The 18,150-nt window shown below is 33.2% G+C and overlaps 1 protein-coding gene and 1 pseudogene across 1 annotated transcript; both read left to right on the forward strand.

The window, feature by feature from the left end:
- Positions 1 to 4,784: 4,784 nt before the first annotated feature.
- LOC142643588 (purple acid phosphatase 2-like) lies at positions 4,785 to 7,849 on the forward strand. Its single transcript, XM_075818277.1, has 8 exons — positions 4,785 to 5,119; positions 5,231 to 5,437; positions 5,609 to 5,720; positions 5,931 to 6,160; positions 6,515 to 6,653; positions 6,791 to 7,011; positions 7,188 to 7,306; positions 7,416 to 7,849. Exons 1-8 carry the CDS (start codon positions 4,919 to 4,921, stop codon positions 7,603 to 7,605), a joined length of 1,419 nt encoding a protein of 472 aa, XP_075674392.1. The 5' UTR covers positions 4,785 to 4,918; the 3' UTR covers positions 7,606 to 7,849.
- Positions 7,850 to 15,224: 7,375 nt separating this feature from the next.
- LOC142644412 (putative UDP-glucosyl transferase 73B6) lies at positions 15,225 to 16,222 on the forward strand (annotated as a pseudogene).
- The last annotated feature ends 1,928 nt before the right edge of the window (positions 16,223 to 18,150 follow it).

The following is an 18,150-nucleotide window of genomic DNA, read 5'->3' on the forward strand; positions in this document are numbered from 1 at the left end:
GTACACGTCTAGGCTGTAACTAAAATTTAAACGACCTTGCTTTTCTTTTCTTTTCCCCTGTTTGTTTATGAGAGAGAAATATATAAACCATTTTAAAAATTTTTTTATCAGAAAAAGTTATTAAATTTTTTGATAATTTATTTTTTAAAAATGAATTGGCATATATTAATTGGATCTTTATATATTAAAAGAATTTTTTTTTATATAATATCAGGTTAAACAATCTCTTACTAAAAAAAAATGTTAGACAATCTAGCGGATTTCACTTAAATCAACAATTAAAATCTTGATTTTAAAAAAACACTAGTCAAGTTTGATGAATAAGAAATTTAAAATTCGAATTTGGTTTATACTATAAATTAATTGGTGTGTTAATTGGATAATAACAATAATCATTGTGAGGTGGACTTTATAAATTTATCATATCTATCCAAAAAAAAAATAGTTAAGCAATCTAGGAAAAGATATTAAAATGATGTTGTATGTGATGGGCTATGGATAATTATTTTCACATGGATATGAAGGCATGCTTATTAGTACCGCTTTTATTTTTCACATGTTATAACTTGTTACCTCAACAAGTTGTGGAACAAATTGTGTTACTGGAATTATTCAAAGTTGTTTGAGCTTTGGGAAGGTCCTCTATCATAGATTACTCAATTACGTGGATGAATTGATTAATGAGTTATAAAATTGAAATTGAATTGATTTTGAAGGAAGATAAGTAGATAACATATTTGGTGTTGAATTTAATAAGGTATCTAACTTTTGCCAGCTAAAATGGAGATATACCTCTTCCACCGAAAAGTTTTAGCAAAATGCCATCTGTTTGAAACTATTTAGAGATATATTCCTTCTTTGAAACTCTATTTTTAGAAAATCGAGTTATAGCCAAATTAAAAAAAAAAAAAAATTTTGTGGAACTCGATTTTGATAAAATCGAGTTTTAAAACAGGGACATATTCTTAAATAGTTTCAAACAGAGGGGCCTTTTGCTGGAACTTTTCGGTGAAAGGGGTATATCCCCATTTTCTCTAACTTTTGCCAATTTGAATATGTATATTAAAACGGGCAATGCTAAAGGCATAAATTTAATCACAACTTAGTTATTTACGAATGGCAAAATGGGTTGTGGCACATGTACATCAATATAAGAAGGGAGAGCATAAGCCAAACATGTAAACTAGGTGAATATCGACAGTTATCATAGTCCTATACTTGAAATTGAGAGGGAAGATTGATGATAATAGCTGATAAATGGCCAATGGCCTACGATTAATCAGAGACTTATTTCTTGAGAAACCTTCTCGCTGTCCATGTTTTCTTTACAATATAAAATCGATTCAAATACTATAGGCAATAGTCCGAGATATACATTAATGTGCAAATGTAGATTAATTAGTTGAATGTTAGAAGATTAGATGTTAACTGGTTTGAACAGATTAAATAACAAGCAACCTGAGTCAACTTAACATATACCCCTCCCCCAACCCAAAACAAAAAACAAAGAAAGAAAGAAAAGCAATCGAATCAATTAACTTCAAACTACTATTTTCTTTATCTGAGCTTGGGGAAGGGATATCCACATGTGTGATCCATTAGTCCAAAATTAAACATAATTAAAGGATTTCTATTTATCCTTTGGCCACCTTGTGACAATTGGTTTTTAAAAACAAAGAGCATCTCCTTTTTTTTATATATGTTCTTTTCTTTACTTATGAAAGACAAATCCTTTTCACATTCGACATATTGACCCTTAATCGAATATTCTTTTATAGCTTCAAATATTCCACCTATTTTTTATACATTAAAGATTAATTTATATTATATATGTAATCACACCACAAGTTCGTGCATCAATAATTTGGAGGAATTAAATACAGTTGTTATTTGATTTAATATATTTTAAAGCTAATTGTAGTTTCCCTTGCATTCTTTCTTACCATTTGCGGCCGGCCCACATGTTAAAATTCTAAAATAATAAAAGTATAGAATTTGATGCGGAGATGCGAATGCGAGAGAGAAAGAGAATAGTATAAGAAGGTCTATGTCTATGGGAGAAAACCTAGACTGCTACATAGGGCTGTAAATGAACCAAGTCATTCATAAACAGCTCGAGCTTGGTTCGATAAAAAGCTGGTTTATATTTGTTTATTTATATACAAGTGAAGCTTGAGCTTTAGTTTTAGGCTTGTTTAATATACGAGCCGAGCTCGAGTAAAAAATATTGTTCATGAACAAGCTCGTGAACACCAATGCTCGATACAAAAGTAACAAGACAAGTTAAGCCTAGACTTATTTATGAGTTTGGTAATGAAATTGATATGAGCTTAACAAGTAAATTCATATCATTTTAAGATTTTAATTAATTATAAGTTGAAACCACTCATCCAAACCAAATAGACTAGATAATAAGCTGGATATAGGTTTGATAATATACTTGTGTTGGATCTCATGCTCAAAAATATGATATTGAGCTTGAGTTTGGGCTTGATATAGAGCTCGAGTTTGGTTTGACTAATGAACCGAGCAAAGCCAAGTTCAAACTTTTATATTTTATAACAAGCTCAAGCTTGAACATTATTTGTAGGCTTGTATCAAACTCAAGGCAAGCTTGAACATTCTACTTTTGCTGTCGAGCCAAACTTGAACATTCACTACTTGACAAAACTCGGCTCGTTTATAGCCCTGCTACATTTTTACTATGTTAAAGTGTGTGTTATAATAAACTTTAGTTATTGTATTTAACTATTTATAAAAGTTAGGTTTTTTTTTTTTTTTTTTTTTTTTTTTTTTTTTGAAATAAACAACTAACAATAAACTGACCATTTTTTTTTACTCCTACATATGCTTACAACATATTTCGACTTTTAAACACAATATATTTTTTAAAACCATAGCTATAGCCTCATTAATGTCGCAGTAATTCTGATTCATCAATCAACACAGCGCTCTATATTCTCATAACTCTTATTAACCACCCTTCTTTTCATTTTAAAACCTATTGGGTAATTATACAATTTTTTTTTTTGTATATTAATATTGTATGTCTTCCTCTCAAATAATCCACTCTAATTAAATTTATAATGAAATTTACTATTTATATGTGAGATGCTAGAGTACAAAATTTTCATACTTTTAGAGAATTCTATAATTTTTCAATAAAATTATATTACTTCAGATAGAAATTCAAACATCCCTGTGCTTGAAGTACAAGCCAGGTGCAAGGATTTCTAAGAATATAATTTGCATGAAGTTCAAATCTATGTCTTAGGCCACTTAATTAAAAATTTTTACAAGTTACTAGAGCCCACATTTCTCATCTTCATATGAACTTAACATTAGCCTTTTGTTTGTTTTGATGGAAAATTTTATGTAAATATAGTTTTTCATGTTTTCCAGTATTTGATAGTATTAAAAAAAATGAGTTAATGGAAAACTATCTTTAATCAACTGAAAAAATATGACTTAATTTTAGAGATTGTTTTTCACAATTTTTTAAAAACAATTATATCTTACAGCAAGCTAAATAAGAAAAGTTTGAAAATTATTTCTTAATTCATTTAAGGTTGCTACCAAACATAGGAAAATTATATAGTTTTATAGAAAATACTTTTTGAAAAATGACTTATTTTCTAGAAAATATGATCACCGAAACAAATAGAGTAAGAACATGTTTGGTAGACTGTAATAGAAACTGTAATGTAATAGATATTTCTATGGCATAACTATTCGGTTGTTTGGTTATGTTTTTATTACAATGAATAGTTATTTCTTACGAATAACTATTCTTCAAAATGAGGAATAACTATCCCTTATTAAAAGTACTGAATATCTATTCCTTCACCTTATGTAATAACTTTTTTTAAAAATTTCCTAAATAGCCATTAGTTGCCACATCTTCAAAAGGAAAGAAATAAATTTTCCTTGTTGTTAATTATTAGCTCTATTTTGAACACCCTATAATAAATGTATTTTAGGAAATTTGACTTAAAAAATATTTAATTACACATTCTTTTTATACTCTACTAAATTGTGGATACATATTCAGGATTCTATTCCTTAATAATCACCAAACTAATGAATAGTAATACTAATTACATTCCAATTTAATGTATTTCTTTTAATGCTTGTTCCTATTCCCATGTAATAATCATTACAGTGTACCAAACGTGCCATAAGTAATTATACAATACTTTGGAAGTATAATACTGTCATACTCCTTCCTCTCACATAATAATGTCTCACTAATTATATTTATTGTGGATTCTACTATTTATGTGAGAGTATGACATTAATACTGTACTTGTATTTTATAATTTCCAATATATGTGGTTAGGAAGTTCTTACAAAAGACCAAAAAAAAAAAAAAAAACAGAAAAAGTAAGCCTTTAATAGATTACAGTCTCTCATTTTAACATGAATTCAAATTGGAAAATTAATGTTAAATCTATTATCAATTTTACTAAAAAAATTTACAAAACAATAGATATAATTAGTGTAATTTTAGAACCATAATAAATATATAAATATTTGATTATTATGCACTCACTATTGCACACACTCGTTTGAAGTGCATGCAACAGTAACTATATAACCAGTTTTAAGTAAAATTTGTACTTTATGTGACATCGTTCATCCCAACAAGCTTTGTTGATTACGTACTTTCAAGTTTTGGATTTTAACTTAAGTTCTCGAAGGAGCTGTTTGACTTTTGCATTATTGGTTCCTTGAATATATATAGTTTAAACCAGAAATAGACACACCTGTATTGGTTAAAGACTCGCTAGGTCTCTCCTATCATTACTAAAGACAACCTCAGCTTATGCGTCATTGCCCCAATTCAAAGTTGGACTGATATGTATATATACCCAGATGAAAATGGCGTTGAGTTCAATACAGTGGGCGTAGAAAGATCATGATGGGTGTGCTGGGTTCTTCTTCTTCTTCTTCTTTAGCTATTACAGTTGTTTTGGTTTTGATTTTGAATGCTGTAGTGTGTTATGGGGGAACATCCAGCAATTATTCACGGACGGCTTTCCCAACTTACAACAACACTGATATGCCTGTTGACAGTGAGGCCTTCTATGTTCCTCCAGGAATCAACTCACCTCAACAGGTGTGTTTTCTCATCACCCTCCTGCTTGTTATTTGTTCCTCTCCTTGTTTTCTCACAAATATGAAGTTCTAAATTTTTATTTCAGTGTTTGACAAGTAGTACTCTATTTAGGTTCATATAACACAAGGAGACCATGTGGGAACAGCAGTAATTGTGTCATGGATCACTCCTACTGCTCCAGGTTCCAATATAGTTCTTTACTGGAGTACTCATGAAAATAGCACAAAAATTCAATTCGCTGAGGCCACGATTGGAGCCTACAGATACTACAACTACACCTCTGGTTTCATTCACCATGCCAACATCAGCAACTTACAGGTGAAATGGAATTTTGTTTTACTTATTTAGATCTAGTAATTGTTTTATATATATGATGGTACATGATTTGTTGCCTGGTTCATGTTTTATGCACCTAATCCTGAATTAGTCTTGTTGCAATTCTAAATTCTATTATTCTGTTTGATAATTTAATTCTATTTATTTGGGCAGTTCAATACCAAATATTACTATCAGCTTGGTGAAGGGCAGTATGCGAGGATGTTCTGGTTTGTAACTCCACCTGCACCAGGCCCTGATGTCCCCTACACATTTGGTCTCATAGGTAAGTTTAGCGCAATTTATTTATTCTTAAAATCGATTTTTGGAGATAGAGGAATTTAAACTCTTTGAGTGTTTTATTTAGATATACTAGGAAGTAACAGTTGAGCTACGAGACATTTGGCTAACCTAATCAGTCATGTACTTATATTCAATAATTTTGTATGTATATTTAGATCTGATCAATGTTGAATATTAATATACCCATTTGCAGGGGATCTTGGCCAGACATACAATTCAAACAGCACACTCGCTCATTACCAATTGGACCCTCTAAATGGACAAGCGTTGTTGTACCTTGGAGATCTCTCCTACGCAGATAACTACCCATTTCATGACAACGTTAGGTGGGATACCTGGGGAAGGTTCATAGAGAGAAGTGCTGCTTATCAGCCTTGGATTTGGACTGCTGGGAATCATGAAGTTGATTGGGCCCCTGAATTGGTAACCAACCATCTTGTTCTAACCAAAATATATTACAGATAAAATAACATTTCCCAATCTAAAAAATATATTATTGAAGTGATTAATTGTTTTTGATAAAACATTATTTCCACATGATTTCAATACATACACTATTTTATGTCTAAAACTTATATACACTTGTATACTAATCATAATATGCTACCTTGATTGTTGTGGAAAAAATTATATTGATTGTGGTGGAAAAAATTGTATAATTTCTGGTGCATGTCACTAAACTTGCATACTAATAAGCTAATAATTTTTCCCTGTATGTCTCCAATTTAATCCACCTTTTACTCACTCAAGAGAGTGGTATTGCCATCTTTATTGTAGGGTGAACCTGTACCTTTTGTACCTTACAGTCACCGTTATCATACACCATATGAAGCAGCGGGTAGTACTGCACCATTTTGGTACTCAATCAAGAGAGGTCCAGCCTACATCATAGTCATGGCTGCGTATTCAGCGTTTGGTAAATATATATAGCTTTGTGTTTTGCAATTGGAAGACCTTAGCTATATCACGGTCCCTATTTTCTTATTTAGTATATTGTGTGCTTTCCAAAGTCTTAATTTGTAGTGCATTCTTTGTACTGCGTTTTTTTTAAAGGTTATTCAACTCCTCAGTACAGTTGGTTCAATCAGGAGGTACTGAAGGTTAATAGAACTGAAACACCATGGTTGATTGTTCTAATGCACCCTCCATGGTATAATAGCTACCATAGTCATTACATGGAAGGTGAAACCATGAGAGGAGTTTACGAGACAACATTTGTACAAAACAAAGTTGACATTGTATTTGCTGGTCATGTCCACGCTTATGAACGATCTGTAAGTAGTCTTTATATTCTGATCATAAGCATATTTGATTTTTTATTTCTCCTAATTTCTTTGTGCTTTATTCTAAAATTTTTGGCTAGAAGTACTACATTTTATGGCCCATGTTTACATTTTAGTGTCACTTGAGAATTGAGAAGTACCTTTTTTCTTTGCTATTTATGTGACAGATACGAGTATCTAACATTCTATACAACATCACAAATGGTCTTTGCACTCCAATTAAAAATTTAAGCGCACCTGTATACTTCACCATTGGTGATGGTGGAAATGAAGAAGGCTTATCAAAGTAAGATCAATGTTTATATGATAAAACTGCACTTTCCTCATATGATCGATGCAAGGCTTCATACAAGTTGACATAAAATTTAACATAAACTTCTCTTTCTGTGTTGTAGCGCAATGTATTTCCCACAACCAAATTACTCAGCATTTCGTGAAGCAAGTTTCGGTCATGGCATTTTGGATATCAAAAACCGAACCCATGCTTATTTTGCTTGGCACAGGGATGAAGATGGGTATGATGTGATTTCTGATTCTCTGTGGCTTACCAATAGATATTGGTATCCAACTGACGATTCTAACTGATGATTCATTGAGTACTTAGCAATCATGAAGACAACATATGTGTGATTTTTGGGCAAGAATCCAACACATATATGTGTGAATAATACTTTTAACCCTTTTTCGATTTGTGCATGGCATTATTATCAGTGCAAGAGTTGGCTTGTTATGCTGTGTCGAAAATATTTTTCATGGTGTGCCTACCTATGACATTTCAAATGTCTGGAAAAAATGTATAAGATTTTTTTTTTCTTTATGGTGCTAAAAATGAATAAGATGTTTGTTCTTTGAAAGTTAGGACTCAAAAATCTCTCTCCCTCCTGCGTTTGATCCTTAATTTCCAATGAATTATGTGTAATTCGGGGCCGGATTTTATATATATGAAATATATGTAGCTTGCCTTTTGGTACAAAGGATGAAAGTAGCTGAGGAACATATAAATAATCCAGGCATCACAAGTAAGATCGTCAATTACAAAACGAGTACACCAGATTTATCTGGTACAACACATACATAAGACTTGGAAGTGTAATTTGGTTAACTTGTAGGGTCAAACCAACGTGACTTGTTCATGTTATGAACTAGCTTGTGATGATCTGGATCTTAATTAATAAGAGCCCGTTTGGTAGAGGAGTTTGAGTAATGTTGTTTGTAGTTTATTGAAATATGTGTAGGTGAAAAAGTGTATGGAAATGTGTGTAATGTTGATTAAAATGTGAAAATATGAGTTTGAGCTTGTCTACCAAACAGGCCCTAAGTCATGAAAAAGATTATAGGCGAAAATGGGCTTTTGCCCATTTCGTGCAAAAAAATTAGCGTGTTTCCGCATTTCCCAAACTAATTAGGGAAATATCCCTCTTTTGAAACTCGACTTTTTCAAAATTGAGTTAAGTCTTATAATGACGTTTTAATGAGCTTATAGTAACGTTTTAAGGAGCTTATAGTGGCGTTTTGGAACTCGAGTTATAGGTAAAAAAAAAAAAAAAAAAAACTTGCATGGAGCTCGAGTTCCAAAACGGCACTATAGTTCTTGAAAACGTCACTATAGGCTCCTTAAAACGCCACTATAGGGCTCCCGAAATTTTTTTTTGAAACTCAATTTTGAGAAAATCGAGTTTCAAAAGATTACAAAATGGGTAAAAGCCCATTTTTGCCAAGATTACAATTATATACAAGTATTTATACAACCAATGCGTACAATGATAGATTGGGAAAAATTGGATTTGAATGCGTTGATCTCAACCTGATGAAGGGAAATGCCCAATCCAAACCTAACTCGTGGAAAAGATGGGTCACTCGTACCCGACTTGTTAAAATGCCTTGTGGGGTTCAGTCACTCGTACCTAACATATTTTAAAAGAAGGAGAACTTAAAAAAGAAAATTGTTTTTTTTATTTTTTTTTTATTTGAAGGTAATATGTAAATTCGGATGTCTTTCTTGGTGAAGAAAAAATTACAATCGACTTTTTGAACTCTCTGAAATAGTGAAAGAATCTTTGATCTTTGAGAAAAGACAAAGACTGAATCTAACCAACTCTATATCACAGATGAGCAAGAAGAAGAAGCAAGAGAAAATATCAATTAGAAGCGTAACAATGAGAAAAAAAGAGAGAGAAAGAGATCAGAATTGGACTGAAAATTTTATCTTCTTCATTAATTGTAGATTAGATACACTTTTCAATATATAGTACAAACACTCACACTCAATCATTGATACAATCATTTACACCATAATTAGATCACTGTAACAAATTCAGAATTTCCCCACGTGCTTTGTAACAGAATCCATATCTGCTTCTGAACTAACGTTTACTATACAAACGACAGCATTTGATTAAGTGATGCATGTGTGGGAGGACTGAATGACACTGTTTGAATCCTTTTCTCTAAAGGGTGGACTTGTGGAAACAAAATCCCTTAAGTGCTTTGAATTCTTACCATTAACAAATAGCACGTGGTCTTTTGAGCATTCTTAATTTCTTATTATCACTTTACTTTTGAATAGTATTTTAGCATTAGATGTAAAATTCTTACTCAGTATTGACTTTGTCCTTTACTAGACAATGTGGAAACTTTGTACTTTTATAGTGTACTCGAAGTTGGTTATATAAACTTGAAGTTAATTAAATTCATTTAAAAAATAATTCATAGTTGTTAGGACATATGTGAGACTTGTTAAAGACATATGTTATATAAATTGGCTAATCATTTGACAAAATACACTTTACTTGTAATTGGGTAGATTTAGGATGTATTTAGTACTTCAAGGAACAAGAGTTCAAGTTTAGTATTGAAATCATGCAAATTTGTCCCAGAAACAAGTGAAGAAGTGATGTTCATTAAAACTCGATAGATTCATTTCTATTGAGGTTTAATGTTGAAACTCGACAACAGCTCAATAGAAGTTCAATCTATTGAGAATTACAAAATTAGAAATATCAGATCTAATTCACGCATATCCATGTGTATTTGTGTAGGGTTTCTTTTTTCACAATTCTAGACATATATAAAGATTATTTTAAGGACTGTCACACTTGATGCAAATTGATGCAAAGGTTGTTGCACTTGTTACATGCATATTGTGACTGGAGACCATTTGCCCTCACTACAACAAAATGTATTATTAGCGACGAAAATTTTTGTCACTAAAAGTCCAATATTTCGTCCCTTAGTATCTTCAGTGACAAATTCTTCTTTTTAGTGATGAATTCGTTTCATCGCTATAGCTCCGTCGCTAAAAGTATTAGTGACGAAAACTGTCAACAAATTTCGTCGCTAAAGATTTGAGTTGTTTTAAAATAAAAACACTTTTAGCGATGAAATTATTTCGTCGCTAAATGTTTTCCTCATTAAAATACTATTTTGCGATGAAACTATTTCGTTGCTACATGTACCTTATTTTATTCGATAATTTTTAGCGACAAAATATTTTCGTCACTAAAACTATTTTTAAGAATATTTGGGTACTTATAGCGACGAATATTTTCGTCGCTAAAATTATTGCCTAAAAAATTCAACTATATTTAGCGACAAAATTTTCGTCGTTGAAAGTGTTTTTTATAAATTCAGTTACATTTAGCGATGAAAATTTTTGTCACTAGCTAAATGTGATAAAAAAATTCGTCACTAAAGCTACTTATCTGTTTTCATTTTTTTCTTGTATGTAACCTATCATTACATTATTAACTCCTCACACTTGAATAACACATTTATGTCAACTACACATTTATAAGAAAATGATCCATACATTCCAAATGTAAAAATAAAACAAGTATTCTATTCAATCCATCCATACAAATTATTTCCAACACATACAATAATACATGATGTTTTATAACATACAATAACATAAATACTAAGGGCTAAAAGAAGATCTTCAAGTAGTGCCAAAAGAAAATGCCCTAAAAGCCACCAATAAGAAATCTGCACAAAATGTAAAAACAATACTACATTAAAACATTAAAGTAAAAACATTAACTATGTTATAAGAAACATCTCTATTGAATACTTATGTGTACATATATACATATTGCAGCTGACTCAAATTTCTATAATTTCTATAATTTATTAAACATCACGTATTGCAGCTGACTCAAATTTCCCCTTGACAGATTTAGGTTTCCAAAAGAAAATTGTTATAGTTTTAACCTTTATCTCATATAAACAAATACCACAACCACAAATCAAGAAACCAAATCTCATAAATCATAGAGACAAATAATCAAATAAAATTACCTACATTGACTTTAGTGCTCATGCATTCTCCATCATTGCTGATGAAACAAGGACAACCTCAAGGGCAAAGCTTATTCTCCCTAGTCTACTCATGCGACTCTTTCATGTAAATGGTGTGGAAATTCCACAAGACATCACCCTCATGCCTACTCCTCTGGCCATTAATGCTCTAACAATTGCAAGGATCAAGGTTTGTTTTTCGGGTGATGAAGAAGAGGGTGATCAAGCACAAGGAGAGCCTATGGACACTGAAACTGAAGCAGAAGGACAACCCTCAACTTCACGGGGTCGGGGTAAAAGGAGCAGAGCCTCATCATCATCAAAAGTGCCTCCAAATGCATTTCAGATCATTCTTGAGAAGATTGACAGCCTCCGAGACGTCCAAAATGAGCAATCTAACAGGCTGACTGCTATTCAAGACCAGATCAATTTGCTCTCAGCCAAGTTTGACAGCTTCACTACATAGTAGTAGCCCTTTGGCCATTATGGTCAAAAAGGGGGAGATATGGAGTAGGAGTAGGAGTAGCTCTTGAGGGGGAGCATCATTTTGAGGGGGAGAAACTTTAAGCATTTCTATGATTAGTTTATGTTGTTTATGATTGATGTTTGGACTTAGTTTCTATTATGGTTTTCATAGCAATTACTTTAGTACCTTGGTTTGGTTTTTAAGTACTTTATAACTTCAGTACTTAGTTTTAAAACATTTGGACATGGTGTGTTATGAATGCTTGTATGTTCCAGCTATTTAATCTATGCTTTATTTTGTACTTTTGCTTTGTAGCTTAGTACTTTTAGTTTATGTTATGCATTTTCTTTAGTACTTCACTCTTGTGCCCTTGTTAGATTTTATATCATTGATGCATCTACCTTGTGTTTGTATTGGTTGAGTATTTGACATGCAAATGATACTTTGCATTGAGCTTATTAGCTTGCCTTGTATGTCCAGATGTTCATTCCTTGTGTGAATGTTCATTGTGATCACTATTTATAGTGATTGTTCATGTTTGGTCAAGTCATGCTTTATTGCTTTAATCTTTACTACTTGATCGTATTGTGCTTGCTCTATATGCATTTCAAGATTTTTGCTTACAATGATCATCTTGTGTTATTGTTTTCAAGAAAAACTTGATCGTATGATTCAAGAGCTTTACAGTTTCTAGAGTTAGGTGTGAGTGAGTTTTGGCAACTATTCCCAACTCACATGTTATGTCTAGAGTCTATTTTAGGGTTTTGTCACGGAATAGCCAAAGGGGGAGATTGTAAATTTGAATTTATACAATCATGTGTTGGCTTTATTCCGTGCCAAATTTGCTTGTAATTTAGCAATTAGATACACTGTATTTAGGTGGGAATTATGTAAAGGTAGTGTGTGAGAAAGTGTGAAGAAAACTCGAGATGTGTGCAATTCAAAGGAGTCTCGCGACTGGATCTCACAATTGGCAAGTCGCCAGAATGGCACACATGTGAAGCATGCATGGTGAACTGAAGGGTCACGATAGCTAGAGCACTACAGGATAAAACTTCTAGTCTGGCCAGACAGTTAGCTCGCGACTCAGACTTGTGACTCGTTTCAGTCGCGAGGTTGAGTCACCAGAATGCCCTGTTTGGTTAAAATTAACTTTTTGCATTCCTTATACACACTACTATAAATACCCTTATACCCACGAAATGTAGAGAGGATCTAGAGAGAATTTGGAGAGAGAAATCCTAAAGAAAAACAAGATTGACTCATCCATAATCTTCATCATTTGATTCTCCAAATTCCTTTACTTTCACCCTTTTCATTGACATATCCTTAAGACGTACATTTAGCCAAATCCTATCTCACCATACCGATATCAGTGAGGAGGTATTTTGGTGCTTGGGAAGCAATTCAGAAGGGACTAATTCAGAAGGGACTAATTCATTTGGTTGATGCAATGGGCAATTGCGGGATCCGGTAAGCTAGAGAAGACAAGACAGTTAGCTCATGACTCAGACTTGCGACTTATTCCAGTCGCGAGGTTGAGTCACCAGAATGCCCTGTTTGGTTAAAACTAATTTTTCGCATTCCTCATACACACTACTATAAATACCCTCATACCCACGAAATGTAGAGAGGATCTAGAGAGAATTTTGAGAGAGAAACTCTAAAGAAAAACAAGATTGACTCATTCATAATTTTCATCATTTGATTCTCCAAATTCCTCTACTCTCACCCTTTCCATTGACATATCCTTAAGAGGTATATTTAGCCAAATCCTATCTCACCATACCCATATCAGTGAGGAGGTATTTTGGTGCTTTGGAAGCAATTTAGAAGGGACAAATTCATTTGGTTGATGCAATAGGCGATTGCGGGATCCGGTAAGTTAGAGAAGACAAGGTTCGGCGTAACCCTGTTGGAGCAAGAAGCTTGGAGGCTTAGGTGCATTGAGTAGATTAAGCTTGGGGGGTCTTTGCTATTCACGTATCCCAACTTTATTCTCTAGTGGATTATTGATTGCTTGGAGGGCAGCAGAGAGGTTTTTCGCCGAGTTCTTTGGTTTCCTCTTCGATAACACATCGTCTCTTGTGTTTGCATCTCTTTTCCCTTACTCTTTACCTTTTAATTGCTGCTGTGTTTGTGATCAACTATGGTTTAGAGTGTTTTACCAATTTGGATATAGCTTATATTTCATATTCCGCACATATATTGTTTGATTATAAGCTTGTGTTGGTATTTTTGTATTTGGGGGTCTAAACATTCATAGGTGTTTTACGTACTATTTGAACTTTCATAAACTCAAGGTGGTCCTTGGGACTACAAAATCGATACAAGAATAAGTTACTTAATACAAGTTGGATGTTAGCTAGTCACATGCAATTGAAATTACATCCAGCATTAACAATGATATAAACATCCCTTCAAATTAACAACCAATAAGTTTAGAGTAATGAAATATTAACCTGGAAAGCAAGTCTAGTTCCACTTGAAGATCTAGAGTTGTTGATCTACCTCTACCACGGGTTCCAGCCAAAGCCTCACTATGAATGCTAAGACATTTTCTGTGAAATAGTTGCTCTGGCTATTCACAAATTTTATATAAGTTAAACTAAAATAAAAGAGGAAGAGACCAAGAAAAGAGGGAGATGAGGCGGGAGCTTAATACCGAGTATAATTTAATGAACTTTTGATGTAGCACGGGCAGACAAATTTAGTTTAATTTAATTGGTTCATTGGATTTTATTAGCTAAGCTGCTAAGGGTTTAGTCATAGTAATCTATGTAAGTGATTATTATACTCTAACGAAGACAAATTTATAATGAGTAACATTTCTATTGGAATTATTTCAATGCCTTCATGCTGATTCCTAGATTTCTGCCCCCACTTGATGCTATCTCCAAACAACCCTAGGTGCTGATTTCTAGATTTTATTTTTATTTTTCTGTTCTAATTGATTCGCTGCATCAATTTTTTTGCATTAGATCGTTCACAATTCTGCATCAGTTTTGGTATCAAAGTGTAACTTGTTCCACATAATTTTACCCTTAAAAATGTTCCAAATGGACAATCATATAAATTAAAACTACTAATTTTATGATCTCTTTTTTACAGAGAATGAAATCAATATTAAACATCCCAAGGAGTATAGGAGATGAAGTCCAATGCTGGGCATCAAGTCCAAGGAATTTGAAAGTGAAATGATTGTCAAGTATCACCCAGTTATGGGCACAAGCAATGTAGCTGGTAGCTGAACAGAAAAATGAAAATTCCATCAAAAAAATAGTTCCTTTTTGCAAAATTAAAATGAAGGAAAGAATACTTCCTTTGTGATCTAAGAAGAAACTGACTGCCTTGTTAGACACATAAGGCATTGATAATATGTATCCCATCCTTAGGGAGTGATATAAGGTATCTTAAAGTTGATTCATGCTACCATCAAAGTATGAAAAAAGAAATAGGAAACCATGCAAAATTCGACACTGAACCCTTTGTGTTGCTTGGATTACCAGACGAGATTAAGTTGACAAGTTTGCAACTTGCGGATCATACAAGATTGGGTTTGGAGAATGACTTTACAAGGATGATGGATAGAGCAAAAGAAACTAAAAAACGAAGCTTTGGCATGCTTGTTAATAGCTTTTACGAGCTTGAGCCTGCTTATGTTGATCATTACAGGAATGTTATTGGAAGGAAAGCCTGGCATATAGGCCCAGTTTTGCTTTGCAATAGGAATGCTGAAGAGAAAGCACTGAGAGGAACAGAGTCCTCCATTGATGAACATGAGTGTTTGAAATGGCTTGGTTCCAAGAAACCCAATCCAGTTGTTTAGGTATGTTTTGGTACAAATTCAAGATTCCTAGCTTCTCAATTACGCGAGATTGCGTTAGGCCTTGAGGTTCTGGGCAGGAATTCATTTGGGTTGTGAGGAAGGACAAGAATGATGGTGAGCAAGAAGGAGATAAGGAAGATTGGTTGCCTGAAGGGTATGAGAAAAGAATGGAAGGTAAAGGACTAATAATCAGAGGGTGGGCACCCCAGGTTTTGATTCTTGAACATGAATCAGTTGGTGGGTTTGTGACACACTGCGGTTGGAACTCAGCTCTTGAAGGAATCAGTGCTGGGTTGCCAATGGTAACATGGCCTGTTTTTACTGAGCAGTTCTACAATGAGAAATTGGTAACTGATGTGTTGAAGATTGGGGTTGGAGTTGGTGCTCAGCAATGGATTAAATTGGTGGGGGATTATATCAAAAAAGAAGCTTTAGAGAAGGCAGTGAAGGAGGTATTGGTGGGTGAGAAAGCTGAGGAAAGAAGAGGCAGAGCCAAGGCACTAAGGGAAATGGCAAAGAGGGCTATTGAAGAAGGGGGCTCATCTTACACTGATTTGGGTGTTTTGATTGGAGAATTGAGGTCATATGGCGGATCAAGAAAGCAAGATTAAGTCAAATTAGTCCAATTATCATTATTATGCTTGTTTGTTTTGTTGTGATGCAAGTTGAGCTCATGCTTGTTTTAACATGTATTTGTAATTATTTTTTAAGCACTACAAGAGGATTTGTTATTGAAGTTGTGGGAATTTGGTAGCCTTTGTTGTGTTGAACACAAAGTTGAAAAGAGTTCATCGTCTCTGGTTCTTACGCTAAGTATACTTGTAATATATAATCTCAATGGTAAAACTTGGGCATAATTGTATTTAACAAATCTATAAATATTATGCGGATGACCACACTTGCAGAATTAAGTTCATATACCATCTCAATTTCAAATTTGTCTTTTTTTATATTTCCTTCCTTATCAGCACAAGTATAGTCGATTTTCCTTTTTATTCTTAGTCTAAGGCTACATAGGTGACACTTTCAGCTTACACTACACCAAATCAACTCTGCTCCTAACCAATATTTCACAATTTAACCAAGAGACTGCATAACTGTGATGCCAAAAGATAGTTGCATCAATGTGATTCAAAGGTAACATATCTTTAGCATCTTTAAATTCTGGCAACTATTCAGACTTGCAGAGCATTTCCACTGAAATCATGCTGAACTATGTTGACTTTTCACTGGCACGTTTTATCTGAAGCATAGCTCTAACAATGTTTCCCCTTGTTATGATTCCGACCTTCAACATTTAATCACATGCCATTTAGAAACTACCCACTGCTGCCAAGCATCTAAAATGAAATTTCAACAGAAAAACATGAGAGTAAAATGCTTACCAGCTTACCAGCACCATCTACTACAGGCAATTGACGATAGTTTGTTTCAAGCAACAACCTGGAATTGGAAACAAAATTTTAAAGCATTCAGGATTACAATTTTTTAGATAGGCGGGAAAATGGCCAACCCCATAAGCTGTGTTAAACTTCAAATTTCAGCACATCAACAATTTCATATTAAACATATGGTTTTGGGTCCCAATTGTAGAAGACATAAGCATATTTGCAAGAATAATGAGTCTCATCCCTGCTACAGCTCAAAGAATGTTTGAATATGGTGCTGTGCAAGTGAATTGTCACGTAAAGAATATGATGTGACAGAGAACTAAACATATACACTCACAAATTCACAGAAAACTCTTTTTAAAAACATTTTAAAAAAAATTTACAGAATTAACAATATATAACAATAATAATACCTAGCAGCATCTTCCAGATTGGTGGATTCTTGAACAATAAGTGGAGCAGGAGTCATCAAGTCCCCGACAACCGTACCATTAGTCTTACCAATCAATTTCTGTATCTCGTTGAATGTCTGCAACGACTATCCAGAATTGCAAGAAGAAAGAAATTATTTAAACAATTCATTGAATTCATAAAAGGCATATAATTTTAGCAATTGCTTATTTAGAACAGAGACCAAGTGAAGTACAGTCTACATAAATTAGGACTGTTTTGCATATACAAAGACTCTGCCCGGAAAAAAAAGGATGATACTAATGACTAATATAAAGAAAATTCTGGTTCATGTTATACAAAAAAAGGGACTGTTTTGCATATACAAAGACTCTACATTGAGTAAAGTCTTGTTCATGTTATCTAAGTCAATTACTTTACATCTGAAAATTTCATATACCTGGATTATCGGTGGGAGAGTGAATGGTTGATTGAAATTATCGGAAATTCCATGTACTATTGACTATATAAAGAAAATTATAAATATTATCATGCAAGATTAATAAAAAATTGCTTTCAAGAAACTATTTATATATAAAGATTAGTAAAACAAAAGGCTACTCACAACTTTTTCCGGTGGACCAATAGCGTTACTGATGTAAAATGTAACCACTCCAGCAAAGACATTTATCATAAACATTACAATCCACGAGCTGTAATTCTGATGAACCCAAGAAAAAAGATTGGACAGTGCAGAT

Source organism: Castanea sativa, chromosome 7 (genome assembly GCF_040712315.1).
Source record: "Castanea sativa cultivar Marrone di Chiusa Pesio chromosome 7, ASM4071231v1".
Classification (NCBI taxonomy): domain Eukaryota; kingdom Viridiplantae; phylum Streptophyta; class Magnoliopsida; order Fagales; family Fagaceae; genus Castanea; species Castanea sativa.

Excerpts from the sequence above, each read along its gene's own strand:
- LOC142643588 (XM_075818277.1), top strand. The coding sequence starts at position 4,919 with ATGATGGGTGTGCTGGGTTCTTCTTCTTCTTCTTCTTTAGCTATTACA. Across the intron at positions 6,161-6,514 it reads TTGATTGGGCCCCTGAATTG|GGTGAACCTGTACCTTTTGT; the intron begins GTAACCAACCAT and ends TCTTTATTGTAG. Across the intron at positions 6,654-6,790 it reads GGCTGCGTATTCAGCGTTTG|GTTATTCAACTCCTCAGTAC; the intron begins GTAAATATATAT and ends TTTTTTTTAAAG.